General features: G+C 41.3%; 1 protein-coding gene across 2 annotated transcripts in view; it reads right to left on the bottom strand.

Annotated features, from left to right (window-relative positions):
- Window positions 1–278: 278 nt before the first annotated feature.
- EGFLAM (EGF like, fibronectin type III and laminin G domains) overlaps window positions 279–27,063 on the bottom strand; it is a 76,294-nt gene continuing 49,509 nt past the window's right edge. The window contains exons 13-24 of one of the 2 annotated variants that reach the window (XM_065655893.1): window positions 25,129–25,318; window positions 21,993–22,118; window positions 20,995–21,238; window positions 16,599–16,710; window positions 14,918–15,034; window positions 11,837–12,017; window positions 9,173–9,196; window positions 6,778–6,856; window positions 5,763–5,906; window positions 3,036–3,119; window positions 1,863–1,966; window positions 279–1,316 (exon numbers count right to left, since the gene is read on the bottom strand). In XM_065655893.1, coding sequence (XP_065511965.1) covers window positions 1,162–1,316; window positions 1,863–1,966; window positions 3,036–3,119; window positions 5,763–5,906; window positions 6,778–6,856; window positions 9,173–9,196; window positions 11,837–12,017; window positions 14,918–15,034; window positions 16,599–16,710; window positions 20,995–21,238; window positions 21,993–22,118; window positions 25,129–25,318 — 1,560 coding nt within the window. In that variant the 3' untranslated portion in view covers window positions 279–1,161. The remainder of the gene's footprint in view (window positions 1,317–1,862; window positions 1,967–3,035; window positions 3,120–5,762; window positions 5,907–6,777; window positions 6,857–9,172; window positions 9,197–11,836; window positions 12,018–14,917; window positions 15,035–16,598; window positions 16,711–20,994; window positions 21,239–21,992; window positions 22,119–25,128; window positions 25,319–27,063) is intronic. The other variant, XM_065655894.1, reaches the window with a different exon arrangement.

Raw genomic sequence — 27,063 nt, 5'->3', positions numbered from 1 at the left:
AGGAAGAAAAATCTCCAAACTATGAAATTCTGAACCATTTCCTTAGTGTCTTGACAGCACTCTGTTTGCCTGCTTAAATTCCAGTTTGGCAATCAAGGTTGCATAAGTATTGGTCCAGTGCCTAGAAAACATTTTATTTTAAGAGTACTCTGACCTGCCAAGGTCTCTTGCACATCCCTTTTGCTCTTCTTTCAGAAAAAAAAAAAAAAAGTAGTGATTTATAATACCACAGTAGCAAGCATTTGCTCTTTTTTTTTTTCCTAATCTTTTAATCTGTTTAAGCCAGGAAAGCTTCATAATGTACAATTTTAAACTGTCAAAATTTACAAAACAAAAAGAGTCAGATTTAAAACTGGTCACAACGCACAAATATCCCCATCAAAACTGTATAATACAGACATTAAGCTTCTTGTATAACAAAATTAAACCACAGGTTACTTTGCTATTTTAAGGAAAGTATGCAAAGAGCTAATTGTATAGTACACCTAACTGTTAAAAGTTACACCATGTTAGCAGGTCTGCTCCTGCTGCTATAAAAATATACAAATATAAAATTACTTCTACAAAGTTGTTTCATTGGTTTTGTTGCTTGTCATAAAAAAGTAGACTTTAAGAACTTTTCTTTTCAACAAACAACAATATTTTGAAACCAGTAACTGTAGCTGTTATTTACACTGGATGAAACCTGATTTAGCTACATCAGAGATGGTAAGGAGAACTGCTTCTTCTGGGACATACATTTGAATGCATAGGTACACTGCCTGGTGGCGTACTTTTTGAAGAACACAGTGATTATACTACTGCAGGGTGGGATGAATGCAGGTGTTTCACAACTGCTTTCTCTGATATCACGAAAGACAACCTAAGGACCACAACACAGTCATTGAGCTACTCAAAACATCACACCTTTCTTTGCCATTTGCACTGATGCACAACCTTTGGTGTTCACTAAACACTTAATGGGTAGAGGGGACGGTTCCTACAAAAAATACTCAGTTTGGTTTGGTCAGCAGAGAAAGAAGAGGAAAAATGTTCTTTTTTTTTTGAGGGGGGGGTCCCCTTGGCTCTGTCACCTTCCCAGATGGCAAACATAGGCCAGCCACATGCTCAGCCACACACACAAGCACACGACTGGTCCTCAGCACCGCGATTCCTTTCCTGTCACTTGGTCCCACACGTGTTGATGTTCTTCCCATCAGCAGCATCCTCCACCAGCGAGATGTGGTAGTCAGTTGACAGCGTGAAGTGGGAGATGCAGCCCACCAGGCCCCGCAGGTACTGCCTGTTCGTGTGCAGGGCAATTTCCTTCATGCCACCTGGAGGAAAGGCAGCGATGAGAAGCTCTTCATGGACATGGAAGCCTGCTCCTGCCTGGCAGACTGCATGCCTGGTAATGTCATTAGCCTTCCTAGCGCACCTCAGAAGTGAATTTTAATTTACAGATTGCTCTGTGGGGTTTTTTTAAATACAGCTTTTAAGCTCTGTAAAGTACAGAGGGGATAAGCAGGAGATAATAAACTAGGATGACAATTATTTATTACAGAAATTATGGCTTCAGTAAGAGCTGAATAAGCTTGTGCCCAGATTCCCACTAAGGTGCAGGGTATGCAGATGACTTTTCCTGTTTCTCTCTGTACCTGTTCGGGCTAGCACAGTGCACCCCATGGTGCTGCTCCCTTCTCATGGCTGTTGCCCCCATCCCACCCAGAGAGGCCTCCCCACAAAAACCAGGCTGTGGAGGACCAGAGGCTGCCACATGAAACCTTCACCTTGAGATGGATGGAGCTGGGGTGCCCTGCCTTGCAACCAGCCTCACGAACAAAAATGCACATGGGTCTTGAACAGGAATGGTGAACACTCACCTACATAGAGATCTCCGTTGATGTTTAGCTGCCTCATCTTCCCAGGGGATTTACCAGTCCTGGCACCATAATCATCCACAGTTACTTTGCCAGACTGTCCATCCCTGAAAGGAAAAACAAACTGTTCTCATGCATCCAGCCTACAACTGGGCAGGAGGAGAAGCAGCAGCATCTCCTCCTTGCCAGGAAAGCAGGGAGATAGAGTGCTCAGCAGGGTCCATGGTGAAGGCTTGGGACTGATGCTGGGGAGCAGCAGTGTACTACAGCAATCCAGACCCTATAGGGTGTTTAATTTCCAAGGACTAGGATGCCAGAGTCCCACAAAGGCTGAAGGACATATTTGCAGAGGAGGAAAAAAAAATGGAACAGAAGTAAATTGCGCAGGTAGGGGAGAAGATGTACAGGTTCTAACATGTTGTTAAAAAATCAAATGTAATATAAAAAGTAAACAGCAAAAGCTTCAACATGAGGGAAGAAATAGGCGAGCTAAAGCAGAACATACTTATTAGCAGTTTTGTTTCTCACTAGAGCGTTTATGCCGCTTTCATTTTATATATGGTCAATAATTGCATTAACAGAAGAGCCACTTGATGGGCTCCTCGCTGAATTTGGTGACAAGCTGTGCTAATGTTAGCCTGCGATTTCCAGGGAACTGACATCCATGGAGAGAGGGACGCATGCTTTCTCTGCTGGGCACACTTGCCTCCCATGAGGTAGTGAGTTATAAATATGAGTTATATATACACTGCAAGATGTCTGCACCTCCTCCAAATAGAAAAAGTAGGCATATACAGTCTGCGTTCCAGTGCTTGTGCCAGCCCACAAAGTGCTCACTAGGGAATTTCAAAATGCAGACATTAAAGAAAAATACTCTTAACCCAAACGGTATGGGTTTAAGAGAATGTCTGTCACAGCCCCAGAATAGCCCTGTGTGACTTTGGCAGCCTGCCTTGAGCTGTGCAGAGTTTCAGAGTTGGCACTGTCAACTCTAATACAATAATCTTTGTGTATATCATCCTGAAACAGCCAAGTTGCTAACAGTTCAACTCCTAAGCAATGTGAGAGCGTGGAGCCACAGTGATTCACACCCAGCCAACATCCAGACGCACCAGCCAGCACCTTTAGCAGCAGGATGGCTCCAAAACATCTCCCAGATGAAGCATGGCAACTTACCGAACAGCCTTGACTCTGTGCCACCGGCCATCGCTGAAAGAGCCATTCACCGTGATGGAAGCAATACCGCTGCCCAAATTGTAGCTACAATTACAAAAAAAAATTTAAAAATGTTATTGCCTCCCTTGCAAGGACTGTCTTCCTACCAAATTGCTCAGACATCCTTACTCTGTGCCCCATTCACCTCCTCAGCCCCCAGAGGCAAAGCTTACAGCTCAGATTTTGGGGGGACTGGTGGATCCTCTGGAAGTCCAGCAGTGATGCACTTATTTTGCAAAGTCAGGCTCACAGAGGAACAGGCAAAACTCCTTCCTGCCCAGGTCAGAGTGACTACAATCACCATGATCCCATGGGAACAAGGAGGGTGATTCTGCACAGAAGTTCCTCCAAGAAACAGGAGGTTATGAAGGTCACTGACCTACAGACTTTTTGCCTAATGGGAGAGAGCAGCGGGAGGTTGCAAATAATGGTTAATAAATAAACTATTGCAAGAGCAAATAAACATGTGACCTATAACAGAACTACAAATCATCTGAATTAGAGGGAAGGTTGAGACCTGTGATGTTAGAAAGGATGAAGTCTAATAAATAAATGCAGAGACAATAATGAAATTCCCTGCTTCAGTTGCAGCGCTGATTATTTCTTTGTGTTTGCTGCTACTAGAATTACTCAGCAGATATAATGTTCTTATCATGTTTACACTTCGGGATCTTAATTTCTAGGTCCCAGAAACCCGGTTCAACCTTCACAAAGGGGAAGCAGATGCCACAACACAGCCAGCTGTTAGGTGCTCAGATGCCTAAACAAGCAGGATGAACCAGCCTGATCTGCTGGCCTTCTGTCTGTACCAAGCTTGAGAGTTTAGAGCCAACATCATTACCTCTTCAGAAAAGACTGAACTGGGAATTAAGTTCATTGCCAGGGTTAGGTGCTTGAGAAAAGCATATTGTTAGCTGCCCAGAGCAATATGGTTGTTCTGAATTTCACTCCTCCCCAGAGGCTTCAGTGAGTCTCAAACAAGCACCTCCTTTAGCCCAGTATGCAGATACTAGTCTTGATTGAAAGCTACAGAAGGATGTGGGTGTTCAGGATTGTGTCCAAGTGTTAGACCTTTGGTTACAAAAATGAGATTCATGTCCCTAATGAATGGGGATCCCCTACAATAGTGATAGAACCTTCTACAGAAGCAGGGAGCAACAGAAAGAATTTACAGCAGCAGCTGCAATCTACATGGAATTTACTCTGCTAGGCCCAAGGAAATGAGAAAGAAATGGTGCGGTTTTGACTTTACACTGGCCCAGAGCACAGATATCTAATTTTGGGCTGCAGGAAAATATTTCTGATCAATTCACAGCCCTAGATATCCTCCTGACCCGATCAAAAGTTACAAAAGTAGCATGAGGGTCAATCCTTGTGAAAGAACAGGATGCTTTTTTTTTCTGCATTTATTTTTTCACTGTCTTCTTAAGTTCTTCTTTTCAGTATGCAGTAAGTGTCTATGAGAGTTTTTATTTAGTATTTTAAATTTTGCACCTTCCTAAATGTGTGTGGAAGGTACAGATGTTTGAATAAAAATCGGCTGTTTCAACATAAAACCTCTGTGTATCTTCATCTTTTGGGGATAGCAACAACCCTAATAAAAATGCGGTTTGCCTAGAAAAGAGACAGAATAGACTGACCAGTCACTACTCAGCATTCTGGAAATCCAGTCTCTCTCAAAGATGTTTAAAAAATGCACCATTTCTGCAGAATCAGTAAGGAAGCTAAGAGTTTTTGCAAAGTTAACCACAGAAAAACACATTTTAAAAAGCTTTAAAGAAATGAATTTAAACAGAAATGTGCAACTTTACTGTGTGTCCACAGTACCAAACAACAAACAGGTAAAAGATAGCTTAATAGGTAAAAATTAGCTTAAATGATTAACAAGATCTTTGTTATTTAATCAACAGTGTCTCACAACAGTCCATAATAAGGATGGCATTTGTAGTTTGGTGTTTCAATATTTGTATTACACAATTGAAAAGGCTGTCACGAGGAAAGACAAGGGCTTTCAAAAAGGAGGAGTCCCAAAAAGAACCAGGCACAAAGCTGCAAGGAGTCTGCCCATGTATCTGCATGGAAGAAAATTATTCTGGAGGGAGAGAATACGAGTTCAGCCATTTCCCAACACTCCCCAGTTTCAGCTTTTTGATGCTAATATTATTTGTTTTTCAAATAAGTGGTTCTGCGGATGCTGGCAGTAGCAATGCCTGGTGCCAACTGGGTTGATGTCACAGGATTTTGAGGAGGTGGGATGGATAAAGATGGATGTTGCATGAAGACTGAGCCTGCGGGGAGCAGGGGCATCAGCAGGTTTCCTTCCTTGAGCCCTGCTCTCTCTGCAAACCCCACACCTGCTCTAATTTACTGACATGGCAAGGGCTTCAAGAGGCATGGGGGCAGTCACTGACAGCACTTGCACCCTCATAGGGTGGCTTTTAGAAAACCATGCTACCTACCTCATGTTTTAAGAACTGGGAGGGAGGTGGTGGGAACGATGCAAAGCTTGCAGCATATTACCTCTTCAACTCACAACCTTTCCCAGAGAACAATGGGACACAGCACTGAAAAAAACTTTGAGGATATAATTGTCTCACACTATTCTGAAGGACAAATGGTTGTGTTGTGGCAACTCCTTCAAGCCCTGAGTGTACTGCATGCAACACAAATAAGGGAGTGACAGTTTACCTGAATATTAATGCTCCTTCTTGAAGGCCTAGAGAAATGAAATCACTGTTAGGTCGCATGGGACTGTCTCCTCTCCACATCAAAAGACCTTCCTTCATAGTGGTTTTAAACCTCATGAACACATTTGTTCTTGATCCTGACACCCTGTTTAATGCAGAAGGAAATAATAGTAAAATATTGAACTGGGACAGTCTTCTTTCAAACAAACCTAAAAGATGATGCAGTATTTTTTCTCCACTGGTCTTGCTGGTTGCTGTCTTACAACTTTGCTACATGTTGATGTGTGAGTGACTCTGATTCACACCCCCATTTCCAGCATTTTCGAGTGGGGAAATTTAACTTGTCTGTCCAGAATCTCAAATGCAATAGCTACTGGGCTCCTTCACACAAATAAGAGGAAATTCTTTTTTTTCTCCCCAAGCCTAGTGTGAAATCTAGTCCAGCAGGCAAATTTTAAGAAAGTCCAGTAGATGGTACCCACAGAGGCGAGTGGAAGAAGTATAATTAGGGCAAACTATAAAGTCCTTGTAGAGAATAGGTACCAAGCTGCAGGTGAGGACATCTGCAAAGCCCCCCCTAAGCCAGTGGCTGAAATACAGGCATATTTGTTGGAATAACCCAAAATTTGCTGGAATTTTGGCATCTTCTTGGGTACAGAACAGCCAAAAATAAGTTTGAGGACCTACATTTTAGGGTACAGAAGGGGTTAAAATCCTTAGTTCCTTTACAGATACAGGCTCTGTGAATCTTTCTTTGTTCTCAGAAAGCACACACCAGTCCTTCTCCATGTCAGACGTATGTTGTTCATGTCATTTCTCTAAAGGCTGCAAGATGCCCAGATATTGTAACAAACTAAACCATAAGCATACACACAAAAAATGTATTTTTTCCTAAAATTTAGAAATATGGCAAGTATATCTTAAAACACCTAAACATACAACATCTATGTGAGGTTCCTAGCATTACAATGGCAAACAAACAGCACAATCATTTATGTTCACAGGAGATAAATTACCTTTTCAGGATATCTGGATTATCATATGTGAGGTAGCTGCGACCAATAAACTGTGGGATTTCAATTGCTTCTGTGATGGCTGAAAAGCATATAAAAAACACCACCGACCAACCAAAATCAAACAAAACAAAACAAGGACAACAAAAAAACCCCACAAAACAAACAAACAAACAAACCAAACCAAACAAACAAACAAAATTCCCCCCAAACCACAAACAAACGACAACAACAAAACAAACAAGAAAAAAAAAGAGGACTGTCAGTTAGCTTACATGGAAATGGAAGGAAAAAAAAGACGAAACTATTTCATTGATTTACTCCTGCACTGGCAGGTACCTGCTGGTGGCACAAAACTGAGCTGAACTCACAGCCAGTTTGTATCTAAGTGTCAGGGCATTAGTTAAGGCAGTTTAAGCAGCCAACAGTCCCTCTACTTATGGCCTTCGTGTCATGGGCCTAGCGTATTGCCCCACCACAAACGTTAGCACAGCAAAATATGAAGTACTGGGAAAATGCTGCAAATTTTATTTTTGTCCCTGTTTCCACATCCCTTGATTCTCCGTGTGGTTCAAGCCACCTTCCTGCCAAATCTTATGCATTATCCACCCTTTGTTCTTCATCTAAGAAACTCCTCCCCAGCTCCTAATGGAGCATCGTGTGGAGAGCACGTGCTGGGACCTCTCAGCCCTGCAAAGCAAAGCTGGGGAGCAGCACAGGCAACCGTTAAGCTCCCCATTTTTTCATTCAGGGTACGTGACTTTGCTCGGAGCAACTGCTGCCACACAGGGCTTACCCCTGGGGAGCAGTGCAGGGGAAGGTTAACTCTGGGGAGGCCATACAGGGTGCACCTAATCACGTTAGGTTTATTAAAAGCAGATGAGACTATGCTAAAGGCTGTATGCCAGAGGCTGCAAAGCCTCTTGGCACATGCATTCGACATGCTGCAGTGCTGCCTCTGGGGTGTTTTGCTCAGAGCCTCCCCAGAGTCCCCCACACAGCTTCTCTCATTTCTCTAGGGACAGCCCCTGATAGAGCTGTAGTGTACAGTTGCTGGGATGGCAGCACGCACTGCAAACAGACCTGGAGCTGGAGTACTGCCGATGGAGGAAACTTCAGCAAAATAACTCACATGTGTGATGTAAATCACTGAACATCCCTGATACACAGCCTTTGGTAGGCTATGAGCACCGGCCTGAGCAAATTTTCTTCCAAGTGAACATCCTACAATTTGCTGCTGACCACTCATAACTGACTGCTGCATTAATATAAGCTAGTTTTATAAATTCCTTAAAATAGCTGCCTTCATCCAATTTTCTTGCTGAGAACTAATCCCTTTAACCCACAGCTAATCCCATCTATATAAATGTCAAGCTTTTCACTGCACGGATGCTTGCTTTCTTTGTGCAATGCAGAGAACGGCTTGGCTTTAAGAGCTCACTGTAACATAGATATGCAACAATTGGTGTAGTCTGCCAGCCAAAACCAGCAATATGAAATTTAGATTCAATTGCCAAGACTGAGAATTTTAGATAGTGACAAATGCCTGTTTCCATCTGTGCTGAAATCAGGAAAGCTGCCTAATGTGTCTAAAGAAACCACCACAGGCGGCCTCCAGCCTGCAGCCTGCCAGCATCACTGGAAGATTGCAAAAGTCATGTTACACTAGCAAGGACATTCCTCACCGGGTCTGATGCTTTCTCCACTGGGCAGTCTCTGACCATGGTGGGTGGTGGCAGAGTGTGAAAGGAGCCCTTCTTCCCCGTGACACCCCACAGCAGCCCCACAGCCTTGCTGCGCCTGCCTTTGGCAGGGGAAGGTGCCCATGCCCTCGCTGTAGCATTCTGATTTCCTCTACAGAGCTTGATGGGCATTTATCTCCGCTTGTTTTTTTCATATGCCCTTCACTTGCTGCGTGGAATTTGATCAGAGAAAACCAAATAAATTTTAGGAGCACCCTTGATGCATGTAGGGTCTTTCCATCTGGCAGGGAACAGGGGCAGTAAGGAGATCTAGGACTAAACACTTTCATTCTCTGCTCATCATGGTTCAGCAGAGAGGCACCTAAGCTCTCATGACAAGGAGGAGTGAGGTCTGAACTGGAGGACAGCCTGACATAGCACCTACCCCTACAAAGTGCTCAGCCGGGTCCTGGCCCCGCTGCTATGTGAATGCGAGGACTACCTCTGCAGCCACTGCTCTGCACTTGGCAGGTGCTCTGGATACAGTTTAAAATATCAACAGAACAAGGTTTAAGGAAGTACTGTATAATCCCAGAAAATATTTTCACTTATTGACCGAAGCTTGCCAGGCTGAACAGAAATCCAGCATCCAGCTTGCTGGAGCAGACACAGACACACAATGACAGAGCAGTTTTCACATCATTTGCAGTACTTACTGTTTAGGCAGTAGCTTCCACACTCTGCAGTGAGTCAGCACAAAACAAAATAAGAACATTCTGGTTTTATTTTTCTATAGCATAGAAGCTTCCTTTCCAATGACTGTCGAGTTTCATGCCCACCTTTCTGCAGATGTGTGATCCCCACTTCCCTTTTGCATAGGCAATTATGACCACCTATGAAGGCAGCACTCTTTTATTAGTGGTTTTCCCAAGTATTTATATTTGCCCAGTCAAAACACAGAAAGGTGTAGACAGGTACAACAAGCACCAAACCCCTTTACTAGTTCTAGTTTTCAAATTCCAGGAGCCCTCCGTGGTTTATGTGGGGATCTGCTCTAATGAGGGCAAAGCAACAGTTTTCTGTTCCACTCCATCTTACAACTAAGTATAAAAATACCTTTCAGCCTTCCCACAGCTTGGACAGAAGATTTAAAACCCACCAATGCCAGCAAAAACTCTATCGAATCGTCAGCCAACGAGCCATTATATTATAGATCAATATCTCATATACCTCATAAAAACACCATTTAAGTTGTATAACTTTGGAGAAAGAGGTGCAGTCCCTCACAAGGACTTTGTTTTTTAAGAGTATGGCATTACAGAAGCCCACCAGCAAACAAGATGGAGACTGCACCTTCAGCCTCTCACAGACCCTCTAAATGCGCAAACCAAAACCCTGTTCTGAAGGAGAAGCAGACACACACATGCATTCTGCCTTAAATGTGCCTACACTCTACCGAAGTGACCTGAGGACTATTTTAAGAAATCTGCTACAGGTTTATCAGAGCTATCCTGGGCTGACTTTCAGGACGAGGTAAGGAGGGACATCCATGCTCTCTGTGCATCCAGCAGCAAAAACTTGGATTTTCAGTGCTAGCTGAGGCTGCACAAATGCAGAGGGGTGTTGAGGAACAGCAGCCACAGGCAGCAGGAACAGAAGGCAGATGACTCATGCTTTTGGACACTCTTAAAAACGAATTAAGGTTGGATTCACACAGGAAGCAACACCCAGGATCCAGCCTAAGCCAAAGGCCCTTCAGACTGTCTTTGGAAGCACAGGCACTCGTTCAGGTTATGACAGGGAGGAGAGCAGCGACACACCAGATGAGCAGCAGCTCTCCCAGTGCCACTAGGCAGCTCCAGTGATGGGCAGCTCAGACCACTGCCTTTGGGGATTAGCGTAGGTCAGGAGCAGACCAGCAGTGAGAAGCTGAGGCCCAACCAACATGCCAAAGCTCATTGAAAAGGTCGGGAGCCACACACCCAAGCTGCAAAGCATTCACTTGTTTTGACTGAAGACCTTAAAGCAGCCTTCCAGTACCAAAAGGGAACCTACAGGAAAGCTGAGGGACTTTTTACAAGGGTATGTAGTGATAGGACAAGGGGTAATGGCTTTAAATTGAAAGAGGGGAGATTTAGATTAAAGAAGAAATTCTTCCCCATGAGGGTGGTGAGGCACTGGAACAGGCTGCCCAGAGAAGCTGTGGTTGTCCCATCCCTGGAAGTGTTCAAGGCCAGGCTGGACGGGGCTTTGAGCAACCTGGTCTAGTGGAGGGTGTCCCTGTCCATGGCAGGTCCCTTCTAACCCAAACTGTTCTATGATTCTATGATTTTATAACTCCCCCTGGAGATCTCAGTGTTGCTGCAGATACCATCTTGAAGTCAGGAGTTAGCAGCCTGCATGTACCTAGAAAGCCAAAACTGTAATTCTGCCTCCTCCCCACAGAGAAGGCAGGATAAATGACGTTGGTCCAACTATTAGTTAGACCACGAAAACGTAAGCAAAGGGCTTTCTTGCATTGTATTTTAATAAAATGTTTTTGTTCTAAGATATTTTATTTTTTGGAAGAAAAGGCCAATCTATTCATCAACCAAAACCACTACTTTTAAGTTTGTGCCTTTGAGAAATGAAGGAGGGGGTGAAGACAATAATGTCAGTCAGCTCTTCTGAGTTCCTGTTACATTACAAACCCTTCCCTTAGGAATTCTTCAAGAACAAGCCTGACAGAAAGGAAACATCTCCATCTAGTGGAATAACCTAAAGTGCAGTTTTTTTAACATGCCATCTGAACACTTTCCTGAATCTAAAGTTTGAGCTATTACAGCAGCTCTGAGGAAAGAAGAATAATGTGCACTTGGGCAGGTTTTCTTCCTTGGTGGTCTCCATTAATGTGTCAAAGCACAGTTTGTGCAGATGGTGAAATTACCATCAGAGTAGTCAGTGCCTAAAAAAGGACTAGACCTTTCTGTATATGAGAACAGCATTTGTTGTGAGCCCTAGGGAGTATAAAATTACAAGGGTTATCAATACTCATGCTTCAGGACGTAACATAATCACTGGTTGGAGGTCGTTGGCAGGAATTCCCCCTTTGTATAACATTGCATAATTAGGGAGGTGTATAAAGTGTTCAGTGTTGGCTACCACAAGCTACTGGATACCAGGCTGCTATCTATGGATCATGGGTTTGTGCTGGGGCAACAGTTATGATGTTCCTAAATAACAAAATGAATTCTTCCCTGGGCATGTGGGATGTGCACAGATGCAAAGGGAGCTCTGGTTTCTATTTCAACGGATGTGTACAACAGCAGTTGTAGGTGCTAAATCTCTCTTATTTTTGTGATCAACCCTGGATCTCTGAATTTAAATGCAGCCATTGTTACCTTTTTGGCAATGTTGCCCATCGAAGCCCAGAGGACAGTCACATTCATAGCTGTCCTTCTTGGGAACGCAGGTGCCTCCATTTGCACATGGTGAGCTCACGCAGGGGTGGGCAGCATTCACTAGGTTGACTCCAAAAGTGAAATCACGTTTCACATCAATTGTCCGGTCATTCAAGATAATCTGTGTTTAAAAAAAAAAAAAAAAAAAAAAAAAAAAAGAGGAAAAATTCCTGCTGAAACCTAGCAAATTTTCAGTATTGCAGTGCTAGTCAGGAGACTTCTCAGAAGTTTTGCACCCTCAACATAAGAAAGACATTGAAGCACTAGAGAGAGCGCAGAGAAGGGCAATGAAGCTGCTGAGGGGCCTGGAGCACAAGTCTGATGAGGAGCAGCTGAGGGAACTGGGGCTGTTCAGCCTGGAGAAAAGGAGGCTGAGGGGAGACCTTATCGCTGTTTACAACTACCTGAAAGGAGGTTGTAGCATGGAGGGTGTTGGTCTCTTCTCCCAGGTAGCAGGCGATAGGACAAGAGGAAATGGCCTCAAGTTGTACCAGGGGAGGTTTAGATTGGATATCAGGAAAAATTTCTTCCTGGAAAGGGTTGTCAGGCATTGGAACAGGCTGTCCAGGGAAGTGGTGGACTCACCATCCCTGCAGGTGTTTAAAAGGCATTTAGACCAGGTTCTTAGGCACATGGTTTAGTGCTAGAGTTAGGTAATGCTTGGACTCGATGATCCTGAAGGTCTCTTCCAACTGAAATGGTTCTATGATTCTACGATTCTAAAAGACTTCAGACAAAGGTAAGCCTCAAAACTTGGCCAAAAGCCTATATCTTGTGATGAGTGTTTTCCAGTTGCAGAGGTCCAATTCATTCTATTGCTCATCCTGACCCAGTGGAGATGAATTTTTGTGTTTTGTGACCCAGACTTAAGCAACCCGCACACAGGGTGAAGCTGTGTAGGATTTACCAGTTGTGTCCAAACACCAGCACAAAGCTTTGTAGTGCAGCCATGAGCTAGGACTGTAAAATTAGACATGTACTGCTGTGTACACTCAGGAGACGCACGCTGACAACAGAAATACTAAGCTTTTTCACATTTTCTGTTGCTTTCTAGTATGTCATCTTGCCTGAAAGAAGTGAGAGTTAAGAATGGAGGAAAAACATAATGACTTCACAAAACTGTTTGTATATAAATTGAAAAGAATTGTTAAATATTGGGGTTTTTCCAATGTGACAGGAACATATGTTTTCCAACACAAACTGTCATTTGTATAATCTCAGCTGTTATCTTGGCAGAGAGATTACATGTAGATATGGCTTCTGATCTCAGCCAAATCAAAATAAGAAGCCCATCTCCACAAAAAATACATTTTTAAGGCCAGAAATAAGAATGGCAACAGTTACTTTGGCTCCTGCATAATTCAGACAATGTACCCCAGGGGGTGGTCTATTGCAGGGACAAATTGCATCAACCTTATACTCTGTTTGAAACAGCAATAAATAAGTTTATCAGCAGAAAAACATGCAGTCCTATCATAAAGGTGAATCAACAAAGCATCCACTACCTTTTCAGCTTCTTTCTAACTTCTGGCTATATTGTTCCAGCTGATAACAAGCCCCCCCTCTTAAAAATGTGTCTCTTATTTTCAGGCTTAAACTTACCTTCAGCTTCCAGCCATTGTCTCTCATTGGCCTTTCTCTGCATCATCTCAGAGCCAGGTACTCAAAAAAAATCTCACGCTCGTGTAGGAACTAGCAGACCACAATAAAGTGACTTAGCCTTATCTGTGTAAACTAAATATGTTCTATACATGGCATGCTTTCCAGTACTTGGTGATGTTTGTAGCTTTATTTCTACACAATTCTCCAAAATCCTACTATGTGTGAACACAGCAATCAACTAATCATTCATGTCTCTGGGAAGGTAAATCCATCTTCTTAACTACATCACAGAAGTAATTAGATCATACTCAGCATTTCCCAAACCTTATCAGTGCCTCTGTACTCTGGGATATAATTCTCTACCTTGCAAGTGTGACCTATGTTAATTGCTCCTAGGCTGCCTCTCTTGCGCTCCAAAATGCAATGTATTTAATCAAGCCACCTTTCCAAAGATATTCATGTACCTGACTTGTTCCCATCACTATTACACACTCCTCCAGTTTTCTTGAAATTCACATTTTCTACTAGTCAGCTGACAAAAATAGTGACAAATGTTGGACCAAGTGATGAAACCATTTACATTGAATTGTGATTACCTTTCTGTCCTTGATCAATTGTTCTGAGATGCACGATTAATTTTGTTGGTTTTTATATAAATTTGATGCAATAATCCACTCACTTAAAACTCTTTCAGGGCTAAACTTTCAGCTTTATCCAAATTATTTTAAGTATGCCTAATTTATGGAAAGCAAATGTTAGATAAGTTTTAACTTTCTTTTGAATACTTATTAGGACTTATTATGAATTTGCAGATTTGTTCTCCAGAAAAGAATCACACCCGTGCACAGCTGACCCCACTGGAACATCATCCCTAATGTCTGCCAACAATGAAAAAGATCATCTCCCTTCATGTGGCCCATATAAAATTGGGAGAGGGGAAGGCAGTGAGGGTGTAACTGCTGTCTGGTATAAGAATACATTAGCTGGACTGAGATGCACTGCAATTTTCAGCTTCTTTTTCACTTATTACTCGGTTATATCAGACATTTAGCTGCCTCGTGTGCATACCTTGAAGTATTTGAACATTTGTTCATTTATTCACATATGATGCTGAAGGGCACTCTGAGGGCTCTGATGTTGATATAACTTTACGTATTATTGTGAACTCAATCTTGCTTGGCTCCTGCTCACTTATTTGTACAGTATGGAAATTATGGCAGTGATAATATTTACTGGCTATTAAAGTTAGAATGGCTGTTCAGTGTGAAATATGTGTTTAAGAAGTTTGTGGTGAGTTCCTGAGGTGAAATCCTGGATTATTTTGAATATTGCCAGTGGTATAAGGGCAGGTTTCCACCCAGAGTGTGCACTGGATGAAATGGAAATAAATGCCTCCATTGCATTACTCTGGGCACTTACCTTCTGGATGCTCCCACTGAAGGGCCTGAGGATCCCAGAATTCTTCTTCACGGCATCATAACTAGGGACTCCACCAATAAATATTTCAGAGCTGCACTTTATCTGTGTGAAAGCCCCCTGCAAGAAACATAGGAATAAGATTTTATTAGAGTAGCTGGAACCATGCTTGTATCTTCAGATTAGTTTACATGAGATGTAATAGCTTACTTTGATCCTTCTTTACTTCTGTTAATTGCGTTTCTTTGTACAATTCTCTCAAGAAAGCCATTGCAGGACACTCTCTACTCATTGTGTTTTATCCTAATCACAACTAGCTGAAAAATGTCAAGTATTTCAAAATGGGAATACTGAAGGAAGAAAGAAAGGAGACAGACCCATTCTGACTTCTGACTGCGCATCTAACTCTATTTGCAATGACTTGAGGGACATTGATGTGAACCTAGAACCAGAATGAGGTTCATAAATTTAAAATCAGAGCAAAGTCCATGGAACAGAGACTCATTTATTGTTTCCAACATCTGAAAATTTTAACCCATAGCAAGATATAGGGCCAAATGGAAAAAACATTGAGTTTGCATCAGTTACCAGAAGCAGTTGCTCAGGATACCTGTGGAACCAGTCAGGGTCCTGGAGTGAACTGGAAGACATTTAACAGCTAAGGATGGGATAGCTGTGTAATTTCAGTCCTGTAGAAGCTCCTGTGATTTATTTGTTGGCAGCTCCCAGCCAATCTCCTTCTCTAGCTGCATTGCAGCACTTAGAGAAAAAAATGACTCTTCTACATTGACTCAGCTATTTAAAATAGTCTCGACTGCTCAGTTTGAATGTTTACCACTCAAATGTGTTTCTTGACAGACAACTGGAATATCAATTTATTTAGATTTTTCAACTAAAGTTTAAGCATTAAACACTTTCCTAGTTTGCAGAAAAAGCTGCAGATTCTTCTGCTAACAAAATCTGGAGTTGGGGTTTCTGGCCAGACTTTCCACTAGGAGAGAGTAAAAGACATTTTCTAAGCAGTTCTAACCTCAGGTTCTTGGGATTAAAAAAGCATGTCTGCATATGCATTTGAATGTTTGGAGTGAATATCCCGCTCTGGACAAGCAAAATTTCACCTTATTAAAAACTTGACCTCTTGGTGAGTGAAGAATAAAATGCAAGTCATAAACTATCTGGCTATTCCAGCCCTTACTCTGTCCTGAAAATTACTTTTGGAAGGAAAAGACAAAGAAACAATTATATTTTGGCCTCCTTTTCAGGACAATATCCAGAGAAAGGTAAAACCAGGACTTTCTGCGCATAATGTTTGATTTCATCCTTCTCCGGATGATGCATTTAATAGTGCATACGTAGTTCAATGGACTTAGCCACAACCAGCAAGTATCATGAAAACAACTGCAAGAACACGTATGAACCAAACATAAAAATGTGATTCTAGGTATATCGCAAGAGCAGGTAAATTGTGGTTTCAGCTGCTTTTACAGGATCCCTGTCCTCAAAGGGAAGACTACATGTGCAAATTTCCAGTTTTGGGCTCAATAAAATTTTGTTCTAATATATATACTTTTTTTGAGCTTTTTTTGAGCTTATAAGAGCTTTAAAAGCAGCCTGTGTAGTTTTCTACTAAATCATTCTATAGTCTTAGCAGCCGTATTCATGACAACCCATGCTGTATGCTCACCTCTGCCATTCCTTCCACTGGCTTTTGTTTGTCCACTTGTAAGATACCATTCTTCGCTGTGCGAGACACTCGCAACTCATGCCATTGACCCAGACTGACAGGTTCTTCGCTCCTGTTTTAAGGGGAAGAAAACTGTCAAGTATTTAATGCTTTTGCCTTTCTGATATTTTCAAATATTGTTGTCTGTTAAAAACTAAAGTCCTCTGGGATTATTTTCTAAATAAAAAACTAAAAATAAATCACTGTGTTTCTTTCCTTATAAGGAAGTAACATTTTCTGAGTCCAGTCAGCAAAGGAAAATAATACTATGTTCCTGTAGCAAATAAAAAGCACTCTGCTTTTACTCGTAAATGAAAAAATTTATAAACAGCATGTGTCGCATCTACCTGTGATCCATTTTTTTGGCTCAGTGATTTATAATGCATAAAGACAAAATTTTTGTCTCAGCTGTACAACCTTATTTCACAATGACATAAGCCTAGAGATAAAGCTTCTCACTTGATGGTCAGTCTAGTCTCACATTCTTTGTCCTCTTTTAAAACAGAACTTTATCAGCTCTATGTATGCAGCCTGTTACACTGACACCATGCACACACACATGCACAGAGCCTGTCTGCTGTACATTAAGGAGAAGTAACTAAAATATGATCCTAATGATGTGATGAGATCCTGGCTAGGAACAATAATCCCCAGTTATGCTAAGTATTCATCAGTCTCAAAGGAAGCATTTTAAAACTGTTCTTACAATCTTTATTGGTTCAGCACTAATACGAAGAGCAGTCAGTATAAAAGGAAAAAACAAATTCCACTTTATAAGTTCTACAGAAATTTGTATCTTGTTTTCAAATGTCATTTACTACACTGGTTAAAACATTTTGTGACTAAATATTATCTTGTAGTCTTTCCACCAGAAGTAATGAAAACTTGTGTTTGATTTGCTGGTTAAGCTGGAAAAATCAGAAACTGCATTATCTGGGATACCTGGAGACTTTCTAGCTTTCAATCAAAAAATACAAAATTGTTTTGAGTGAAATAATGTTTTGTATTTTCAGGCTACTTACATACAAAACTGAAAAAATATATATTTCAAAATGAAATAAATTTTAAAAATTGTGATTTGAAATAGTGAATCAATAGTGCTGATTACAAAAGGTGTGTCATTTTTAAAATGTGAAAATAAAAAATTCATTTTTTTCTTTTTTTTCTGAACAAACAACATGAGCTTTGAAATCTTTTTGTTGTATCTATTTTGCTCCTCCAAATTTTCTCAAAGCCCATTTTCATCTATTTGGGCAATGCTGGCAATATTACTTTGACACTTGGTACAGAAAACCCCATCAAAAAAATTCGCAGAGCAATGCCATTCACTTGTCCTTTTTCATATGTAGTGGCATTTAGGGTTTAACTACCTTGGGTAAATCAATAGGTAACAGAATTTAATCACCTTGAAGGAGTCAATATATACATATGAAGGAACCAGATAGTTTTGGCTGCCTAATAGGTGGTAATGCATACATTTTATCTCCTCTGCTGAAGAGGTCATCATCATGCTAACCCTTCTGCTCTACTAGATTTAATTACAATTAGGGATGATTAAGTCTTGCAGAGTCATCAGTTCTGAATTGCACACTATTTCTTGGTTTCACAGGCTTTTGGAAAACAGCCTAAGCTTGGCAGATATTTGAATGCTTCTCGCTCTTCAGTTGCTGTAGGTTAAGGGCTACTTTTCCATGCATAAACTGAACCTTAAAAAATACACCAAATGATGAATATCTTGATCCTGCCGATGACTGGCCCAGGGAAATCCCAGGGGAAAACAAATTCTTCTCTGACGCATCTTGGTAAATAGCTCAGGTTTTGCATCCATCTGTCCATCTACTTGGCATCCCTGCTTCTCTCTCTTGTGCACAGTCCCAGGACACTTCAGGCAAAAGCTTCACCAGCGTCAGCTTTCCTACTGTGCTGCTGACATCAGTAAATGAGTTTGCCTCATCCTTAATTATAAAGACAGTATAATTGTGTTCTGATCATATTATAATATTTAGCAGCCTGGTCCTATGGAAGAGATAGTCAGGATGACCAGAGTTATATCCCTGTTTAGGACAAAGGGTAGGCATGAAGCAGTATGATGAAGATCAAGGCAGATTCTTAAGTGGATATTGGCTAAGCAGGCACGAAAAACAGGGTATCTACCTATCTTATTTAATCACTGAGAGAGCTGATGACAGAGTGCAAGATGCACACATCTAGAAAAAGGAGCTGAACAGGACATCCCAACAACTTTCAATGAAGCCTGTCAGACTCATGGGTCTCCTCCATGACCCAGCTGTCACACCACACTTTTTCCTCGATGCACAAGACCCAATTTCCAATACAAAGGGGCATTTTCCACTTTCTGGGCACACGCTTCTGGCTCTTGACACTTTTCACAAGCCAATATCAGTTAAACTTTTGTCCAACATGTTTTGAAACACTATAATATTGGGGGGGAGGGAGGGAATGATGTCTACTTTAATGTCTTATGGCTGCCAGAAACAGGAATTAGACGGCTGTAATCAGAAAAAGATTGAAGGCTGTTGTAAGAAGAGCCATTTTGGGTCAGAGCAAAGGTCTTTGACATTAGCTATTTCTGCTTCTTTTCAGCAAGAGAAAAGAAAAGGGCAAGTATGGAGGGATTCTTCCCTTGATATATCCTCCCAGCTTCTGGCAACTCATCATTTAGCAATTTCCTGAGTCAGAGGCTGCATCCGTACAATTGTGTTTGATCTCCCTCAATGGAGCTTTCTTCAAATTTGTCTAATTTTTTTTAACCTATTTATAGTTCTGGCATCTGTAACATGCTGTGACAATCAGTTTCCACAACCTATTTTTATGGTGGCTGAAAAAAAAAAATCTTATTTTCTTAATCTGCTATTTTTTGGTTTGTAATTTCACTGGGCTCCTTCTAATTATTCCATATTGAAAAATACAGAATAATCATTATATCCATGTCATTCACAATTTAAAAATCTTTATCATACTTCTACCAAACACTTTATTTTCCAGGTTGAAGAGCCCTGTTGTATTTGTGGAAGATGTTTCTTTCTCTCCTCTGCGTATCGACACTACTTTTTTTTTTTTTTTTAATTTATTCTGAAATGAAGTGACCAGAATGGCAGTAATTTTTCAAGATAGGGTGCATTGTGGATTTTTGAAGAGGCATTGTTCCTTATTCCATTCCTGATAATTCTCTGCATTGTACTTGCATTTCTGTATTTTTCTCCAAGCCATTAGCTGTTGCTTCCACAGAACCATTTTTGATGACTCCACGATCTTTCTCTGTCTGATAAAACTAGTTATATTGCCACAGCTGTGGATTGATAGGTTTGTGTATTATTTTGCATTTGGTCCCTTGAAATTTCATCTCTCACTTCGTCATCTGAAACGGTTTATTTGCTTGAGTCCTCATTTAGTGGAAAATCAGTACATTTCTTCTAATCACAATATAGGCAAAATTCCTGACATTCAACCACAGGGAACATAAGGTATGCAAGACTTGCAGGCACTGTACACATTTTCCATAAGCTTTATATAGATTATTTATAAATATTAGGTCAGCCCACTCAAACTGGCAGTGTCTTGGACCATATCCAAGGCGCTGAGTGCCTCTGTTCAGCCCATTGCCTTTCCAGAAGAGCCCAGGGAACAGCAGCCTGGAAACAGGGTACTCTGTTACACAGAGAGAGAGAGCAGCCTTTTTTGAGGTATTTCATTGCTCCTATACTAGATATCAGTTTTAGGGTGTGATGAACCTTTCTCAGAATGTCTGTCTTTGTCTGGGAGCCTGGATGACTTGTTTAAACCACATATTTTTTTCTTAGACTGCTTAAATTAGGTAATTTGGATATTAGGCTCAGATTGCCTCAACAAACAGCACTATGAGGAAAGAGGGGACCTGGAGGTATATCTTCCAGTGACACCTCCAGCCCATACTTATTGCCTGGAACTGGACACCAGGCAGGAGGATGCTCACAGAAATGCCAATATTGTGCAATCCTGTGGCTAGAAAGTATATACATAAAATATTATAGATCCCCTAACTAGCAGTGATACTATGTTGTGGAGGCAAGAAGGGAATAGCTGCAATACCATACAGAAACAAAAGTAACATCCTCAGTAAGCTGGTGGTATGACACAGTAACACTGATAATAAAGCTTTGAAACATCAATTTATGTAGGGCGGAAATCCTCTCCCCTTGAATACAGTTCTAGTGGTCCTGTGCTTCCTTAGAAGAAGTAGGAACAAGAGATGGATGGGCTCCCATACCTCATTATAGGCTATTACTCTTTCCAGCCCACTCCTCTGCTGGATCAGCACCATGACACTTGGAAAGGAAGTACAAGCAATGCTGTTTACCTGATAACAGCTGTTCCTGAACCACAGTCGAACCTGAACTCCACGTAACCAGCCACCATGTTAATAGAGAGGAAGTCCTTGCTGTCTGTGTCATAGCTGTACAAAAGGACACCAGTCTCTAAATCTGGACGAAATGTAATCTCAAACTCCATGAAGGACAGGTAATTCTGTGGTTCCAAGGGCCAGGGTGTGCTAGCAAATGACCTTAAGGACTCGTTGAACTGAGGTATGGCCAAGGTGAGTGCTGGAAATACAGAATACACAAGAAGGTCACATGAGGCTCCAAGGTAAGGGATTGACTCCTACCAACCAGTATCAGTTCCCTTTGAAAGGTGTTTGAAGCTAATGTTAAGAAATAACAACCTAAAAATTTCACCTTCTAAATTAAAATTATTTTTTTATCCTAGCCAACACTGTTTCCCTTCTTAATCCCTTCTTTTTCCAGGAATCCATTTGTATTACAAAGCTTTGTGCTCTTTTTCTTTAGCGATTCACCATGGTGTTTTCAAAGTAGCAAGCATGTAAACAATGGGTGGTGTCATGAAAAGTTCTGCAGCACAGAAAATAATGCTGTATGTATTTGACTATTCGTTTGTACCTCTGTGATTTCACCAGAAATTTGAGATTGGGTGCCTTACATTTCAGAATGTAGAACTGACGCTGGTTTTGGGAGAAAAGCTGGGAAATTTTTAGAGTTAATGCCCAGTTGTGGAGTGGTACATTATTTTAACTTCTCAAAAGTAAGTTTAAGATGCTTAATTATAGTTAGGCTAAATAAGTTAAGAGGTTTGAGAATCACTGATTATGTAGGAGCTGAATGTAGCCCCAAAGCAAATGGTGGGGAAAGGTTTCACTATGTGATTTTAAAAAGATTAAGTAGCAGGTAGTCTTTTCAGTCAGTGTAATAGTATAAGACCTCCTTGTATATTGTTATGTGGAAAACACATTGAACACTAAATAACATGCAAATAAATACAAGCAGCTCAGCATCCTCTCACCTTCTTCACAATGATGACCTTTAAATCCCAGAGGGCAAAGGCAAACGTATGAATCTGCTTTGTTTGCAGTACAGGTACCACTGTTGATGCAGGCAGCCTCATCACAGATGCCACTGCTACACTCACCTAAACATAGAGGCAGAACACTCGTTTATCAGAGAAGTTTGGCAAAGAAGAAATCCGGCTGTTGAACATTGCTACTAACCAATAGAATTTGCTCTCCTGCCTAGATTATTTCCCAATGTTTTAAACAGTGTGCAATTTAGACAAGGTAGCTTTATTTTTAGCATTTTTTTTACTACCAGACCAGGAAGATACCTTAAAACCAGCAAAAATTAGCTGTTACTAACAAACCATGACAGTTGTAGCTTTCAATCATTCCCTGGATTACTTTTTTCCTGCTCTTGTTCCTATCTTTATTTTCTCATAAAATAGAAATCGCTCCAGCTTGTCTACAAGCATTGTGGCTTGTTTAATTTCAATTACCTTAAGTGCTTCTTTGTTCACTGGAAGTGCGCGCCATTGTAAGCATGGAAGGTGTTAATCACCATCAACTAATCTTATTAACTAAAATGAGGTTGCCAGCCCTTTTGTCTGCACTAAAAGGGATCCATATCATCAGCATATGGGTTTTTTAAGAAGCATTTCTACCATGCCGGCACATCAACTAAAATAACAAGATTATTTCTTCTTGCTGGAATTAAGCTGAAATTGTTGTAGAACAACTGATTTTCTTTTTTACTTCTTAAAAATTGTATCTGTAAAGTTAGATTATGCAATAGTCAAATGAATACAACAGTCATAACACAGAGCTCCAGGGCTAACCCAAGGAGCACCAGCGAAATATAGAAGTCCTCTGGAAGGGCATACATACTTCTTCTACATGGAAGGGGACAGTTAGCCCTTCAGATGGCTGCCTTATGCCCAGCCACAGGAGTAGAGGTGCTCACAGTGCTCACAGAGACATATTTTTCCCTTTGGGGCTACACTGTAATGGCCATGGAGAAACAGAGCAGGACAGGTTATCTGGTCTCTGAGATCCTTCACATACTCATGAATTATCATGACGGTGACAGAAAGAGCACTAGCTCTGCTTTATAGAGGAGGAAACAGAGTCAAGACATGTAGGTAAACAAGGACCTAGTGTATCAAGTTTGAGATGCAAACAGAAAACTAAGACAAGGCTCATCTTTACTGCATCTACTGTGCTGTTGGTCAATGTTGGCAATATGTTCAAAGAGACCAAAGTTAAACAAAGTCTTTGAGAAACAGAAGAGGAGAAGGAAGATGACAATAACAGGACAAGTCACAGGCTCACTGGTTTGAGGGCCAGCCTGAACGGCAGAAGTCTTGGTATTTAAAGACAGGCTGCTCTCATAATAGCTCAGTGACTTATTACTGCCTTTGGGCCAGCACAGGTGACTACACCGAAAAGGCAAACCACAGGTCTGATGGCTGCATCTGCTTTGGTGCAGTGGCAGATGAGAAAGGAGGGAAGGGGTCATGAGAGCACAGGGTTCTGCTGTGCCTCCTCCAAACCATGAGCACTGCCTCCTCCGTCAGAGCTCACAGTCTGGTGGGACTTCTGCAGCTGGCAGAGGTGGAGCAGGGGTAGGATGGACCCTTCTCCTCCCCACCCTCAATTCTGCAGTCCATGTACCAGAGCATCCCTAAGTTATACACTACGCTAACAGGAAAGAAGCAAAAGACTAGCCAGTAAAAACCACCCCTAAATCATAGTACAGTTCACCTGCAATCTATTTAATTTAAGCTTGAATTATATGTCACATTGTTTGCAAGTTTCTCCTGGTACAGTTTCATATAAGCATGTGCAGCCAGGTAAGGATAGTAAGTCTCTATCATTCAGTTTGAGTCACACATGGCAGAACCCAGTATTCATTTTCGTTGATGTTGATTGTTAATGCAGTAGTAAATGGAGCATTCGTGGATGGGAATGAAGATAGCTGCAACCCAAAAGGCAATAGAGATTAGTGCTTGGAGAACTTCAGCAAGGCTTTCATCTATCTATCTAAACTCCATAGATTCTCACTCTATCGTGAAATTACTCTCTGCTTCCAAAGTCTGATTCTTTCCAGCATCTGTTTCTTGGGCCACTTTGTTCTCCCCTATATGGCACAGACGTTTGGTCATGTTATCTAGAGTAAACAGTGCAATTGTTAGGAATTTTCTCATTAATCGGTTCCTTCTTGAAATGTCAAATGCCCAGCTATCAAAAGGAAGAAAGATGACTTTGTGGCTGAAGCATGACATGAAGTGTTCAGTGATATGGGATCTATTTCCTGCCTTTACCACTTGCTTTCTGACTTGGGTTTGCTCTTAGTCTTAAACTGTTTACAAAGGGAGCTCATTAAAGCAAGGATTTTTATGCCCTGCCTTTTTTTCAATGCCCATTACATGGATGAAATTTAGCTTAATGAATAAGACAAGACTAGTTAATTAACTCCCCTACTTCTCTATCTTTTTATCTGTGAAGGGGAGATAATATTATAATACCAATTCATAAATTTATTCCATGGTATTTTTCAAATATACTGAAAATGAAAATGGAAGGTCAACATGAAAGCCTATTCAGCTCAGTAGTAAGGGAGTTTCATGGCGAAAAGCCCTGTGTAATGGCCACAGTACTGCTGTGGATTTGAAAGATCCCTGCATTGCTTTAGACAAGTGCAATGATGCCTTTAGGCAAAACACATTTTGTTGTGTCCACAGTGTTTTAAATACACACATAGTGAACGTACTATTGATTTCTGATGATATGACTGTGTCAGTCAGGAGAATGAAGAAGCATCCTGAGAGACGTTGGCAGAAATACTGGTGCAGACCTAAGCACATCGGCAACACTGTCTGCTCATGGGAACTGGTTTTAGTGTTGTGCTGGATAACTGTGTCCACAAGGGGTTTTGGTGTACTTCAGGGATGTTTACTTGTACAATGTGATAAAACTCTCCTACCACAGACTCAGCAAAAGCAACGTGCACAGAGAAATACCATGCTAAAAATAGAGACCACACCATCCATCTCTCACACCTGGACCACTGCTCAGTTTTTTTCAACAGGCAAAAAAAAGTAACCCCTGGTTTATCACTGATGAAAGACCCTATGCCCCTGCACTTACCGACATCAGCACCACTGAGAGCTTTCCCCAAAGGCCAAGGTCTCATATCAATTATCTTTCCGTTGATGCTGAGTGACTGAACGCAGCCCTGAAAGCCACGGTTGGTGCCTGCGGCTCTGACCAGCCAGTACACGCTGGGGGCACCACCAACATAGAAGGGAGTCCGGAACGTAATTTTACTATATTGGCCCTGAAGGGAAAACAGAGGATGACATGATGTAGAACAGATATGACACAGGACAACTAATTAAGCCACACTGTATAATCAATATTTTTTCTCCACAAAGAATTGTGTCGGGATATGCAGGTTGCTCATCAATAATTCCTTTCCATTAGTCATTCCTCTACTCAGTCTGTCACTTTAAATGTTATTTTTTGCACCCAAAATCCATCATGATAACATAGACTATTTCATGCAAAATGAAAAGCTTAAAAATCACTATGTTCTGAGGAGGGATAGTGATCTGTCTTTTGCTGCAATTTCTTCCTTTACTTTTGCAAAATTTGTTTGCCTTCTAAACTCCAAGCGCTGAGGCTTAGACCAAAGAGATAGTGCCTTTTGGACAGAACACAGCAAGTGCTTAGTGTTAAATAATATAACAATGAAATGACAAAAAACAACAGTAAAAACCATGTCACAACTACAGTTTCAGTGGGTTTCTGCTCACTTTGCCAGCACTAAATTTATTCCCCATCTTTTTTTTCTTTTTTTTTTTTTTGATCTTAACCTGCCTATATAAACATACACATACAAATTTACTAACACTGCTATATTGCTCAGGAAAGGAACAAAAAAAAAAAACAAACCCCAAATTAAACAGAATGTGCTGGACCATTGGGTCAAACTGCATGCTATTGTATGCAATGGAGTCATAATTCCTTCCACAAATTGATCAAAATATGTCTTTTGCCTCCTACTCAAAGGCTGTTTCATAACCTCACTGCCCTTTAGAAGAAAATATTCAGAACTCCCACATTTACCAATGTGTCCTTCTGCCAGCAATGACCTTAAGCCTAAAAGCTCTCCGGATTTTTCACCCCTGCCCTGCCTCCCTGGTATTTCTAACAATAAATTATATTCCCATAGCCCATATTTTGCCAGGATAAGTAAGCCAAGGTTATTGAGTCTAGAGGTGTTCACTGCACAGTGCACTGCAGAAATACATTGAACATCTCAGTTTCAGCAGGGAAAAATAATTCAGGTGGAGCCTTTGGTGAAAGAGAGTTCAGATGTCCACAGGATTTCACGGTAAGCTTATGCTAGGGCTGTGAATACACAGTTATCCAGCCTCCTTGGTCTGTCAAGCTCCACTTCTCTAAGACTGTTTAAGTCAAAATGAAGCAGGTCAGAAAGGACTACCACTCTGCTGAGACTAAATCAGGTAATTCTAACTAGGAAGGGCTGAGGAGTACTCACTGGAGCAACAGTACTACAGGAGCAGCAAGTTCTGGTGGAGAGCAGCACCTGGAGCAAGTAACAGTTTTTTTCTGGTATAGCTGCAGCTAGAAAAATGTGTGTCTACTGTCAAACTCTTCTTGTAATAGACTCTGTGGACCATAACCCCCCTACGAGCCATTTGTTGCACCTTCTTTGACTTCATCTTTCTTGGCTATGGGTGATCACAGCCATGCATAGCCAGATGCAGTCTTACCAAAGTGCTGCATAATGGCATTAGTCTTTACTGAGCATATCTTTCCTGATTCACATTTGCCCTTTGCGTGGCCTCATAGCACTGGTAACACAGCAACATGTGAGAAGACATTGAAATTTGTTCCTCTGTCATTTTCAACTCATGAGAACAAAATGTGCAGCATTTTTTTTTCCCTTCAGTGGCTGCACGTGGAAGTGTATAGTAATAAAATGTCTGAAGCCACTTTTTTCAGGGCTAGGGATAGCATGCTTATAGTGGCTATCAAAGGAATGAGGGAAGACAT

This window comes from Caloenas nicobarica, chromosome Z, assembly GCF_036013445.1.
Source record: "Caloenas nicobarica isolate bCalNic1 chromosome Z, bCalNic1.hap1, whole genome shotgun sequence".
In the NCBI taxonomy this organism is placed as follows: Eukaryota; Metazoa; Chordata; class Aves; order Columbiformes; family Columbidae; genus Caloenas; species Caloenas nicobarica.
Note: the sequence above shows the minus strand (reverse complement) of the source record. Positions and strands in the feature narration are given on the sequence as shown.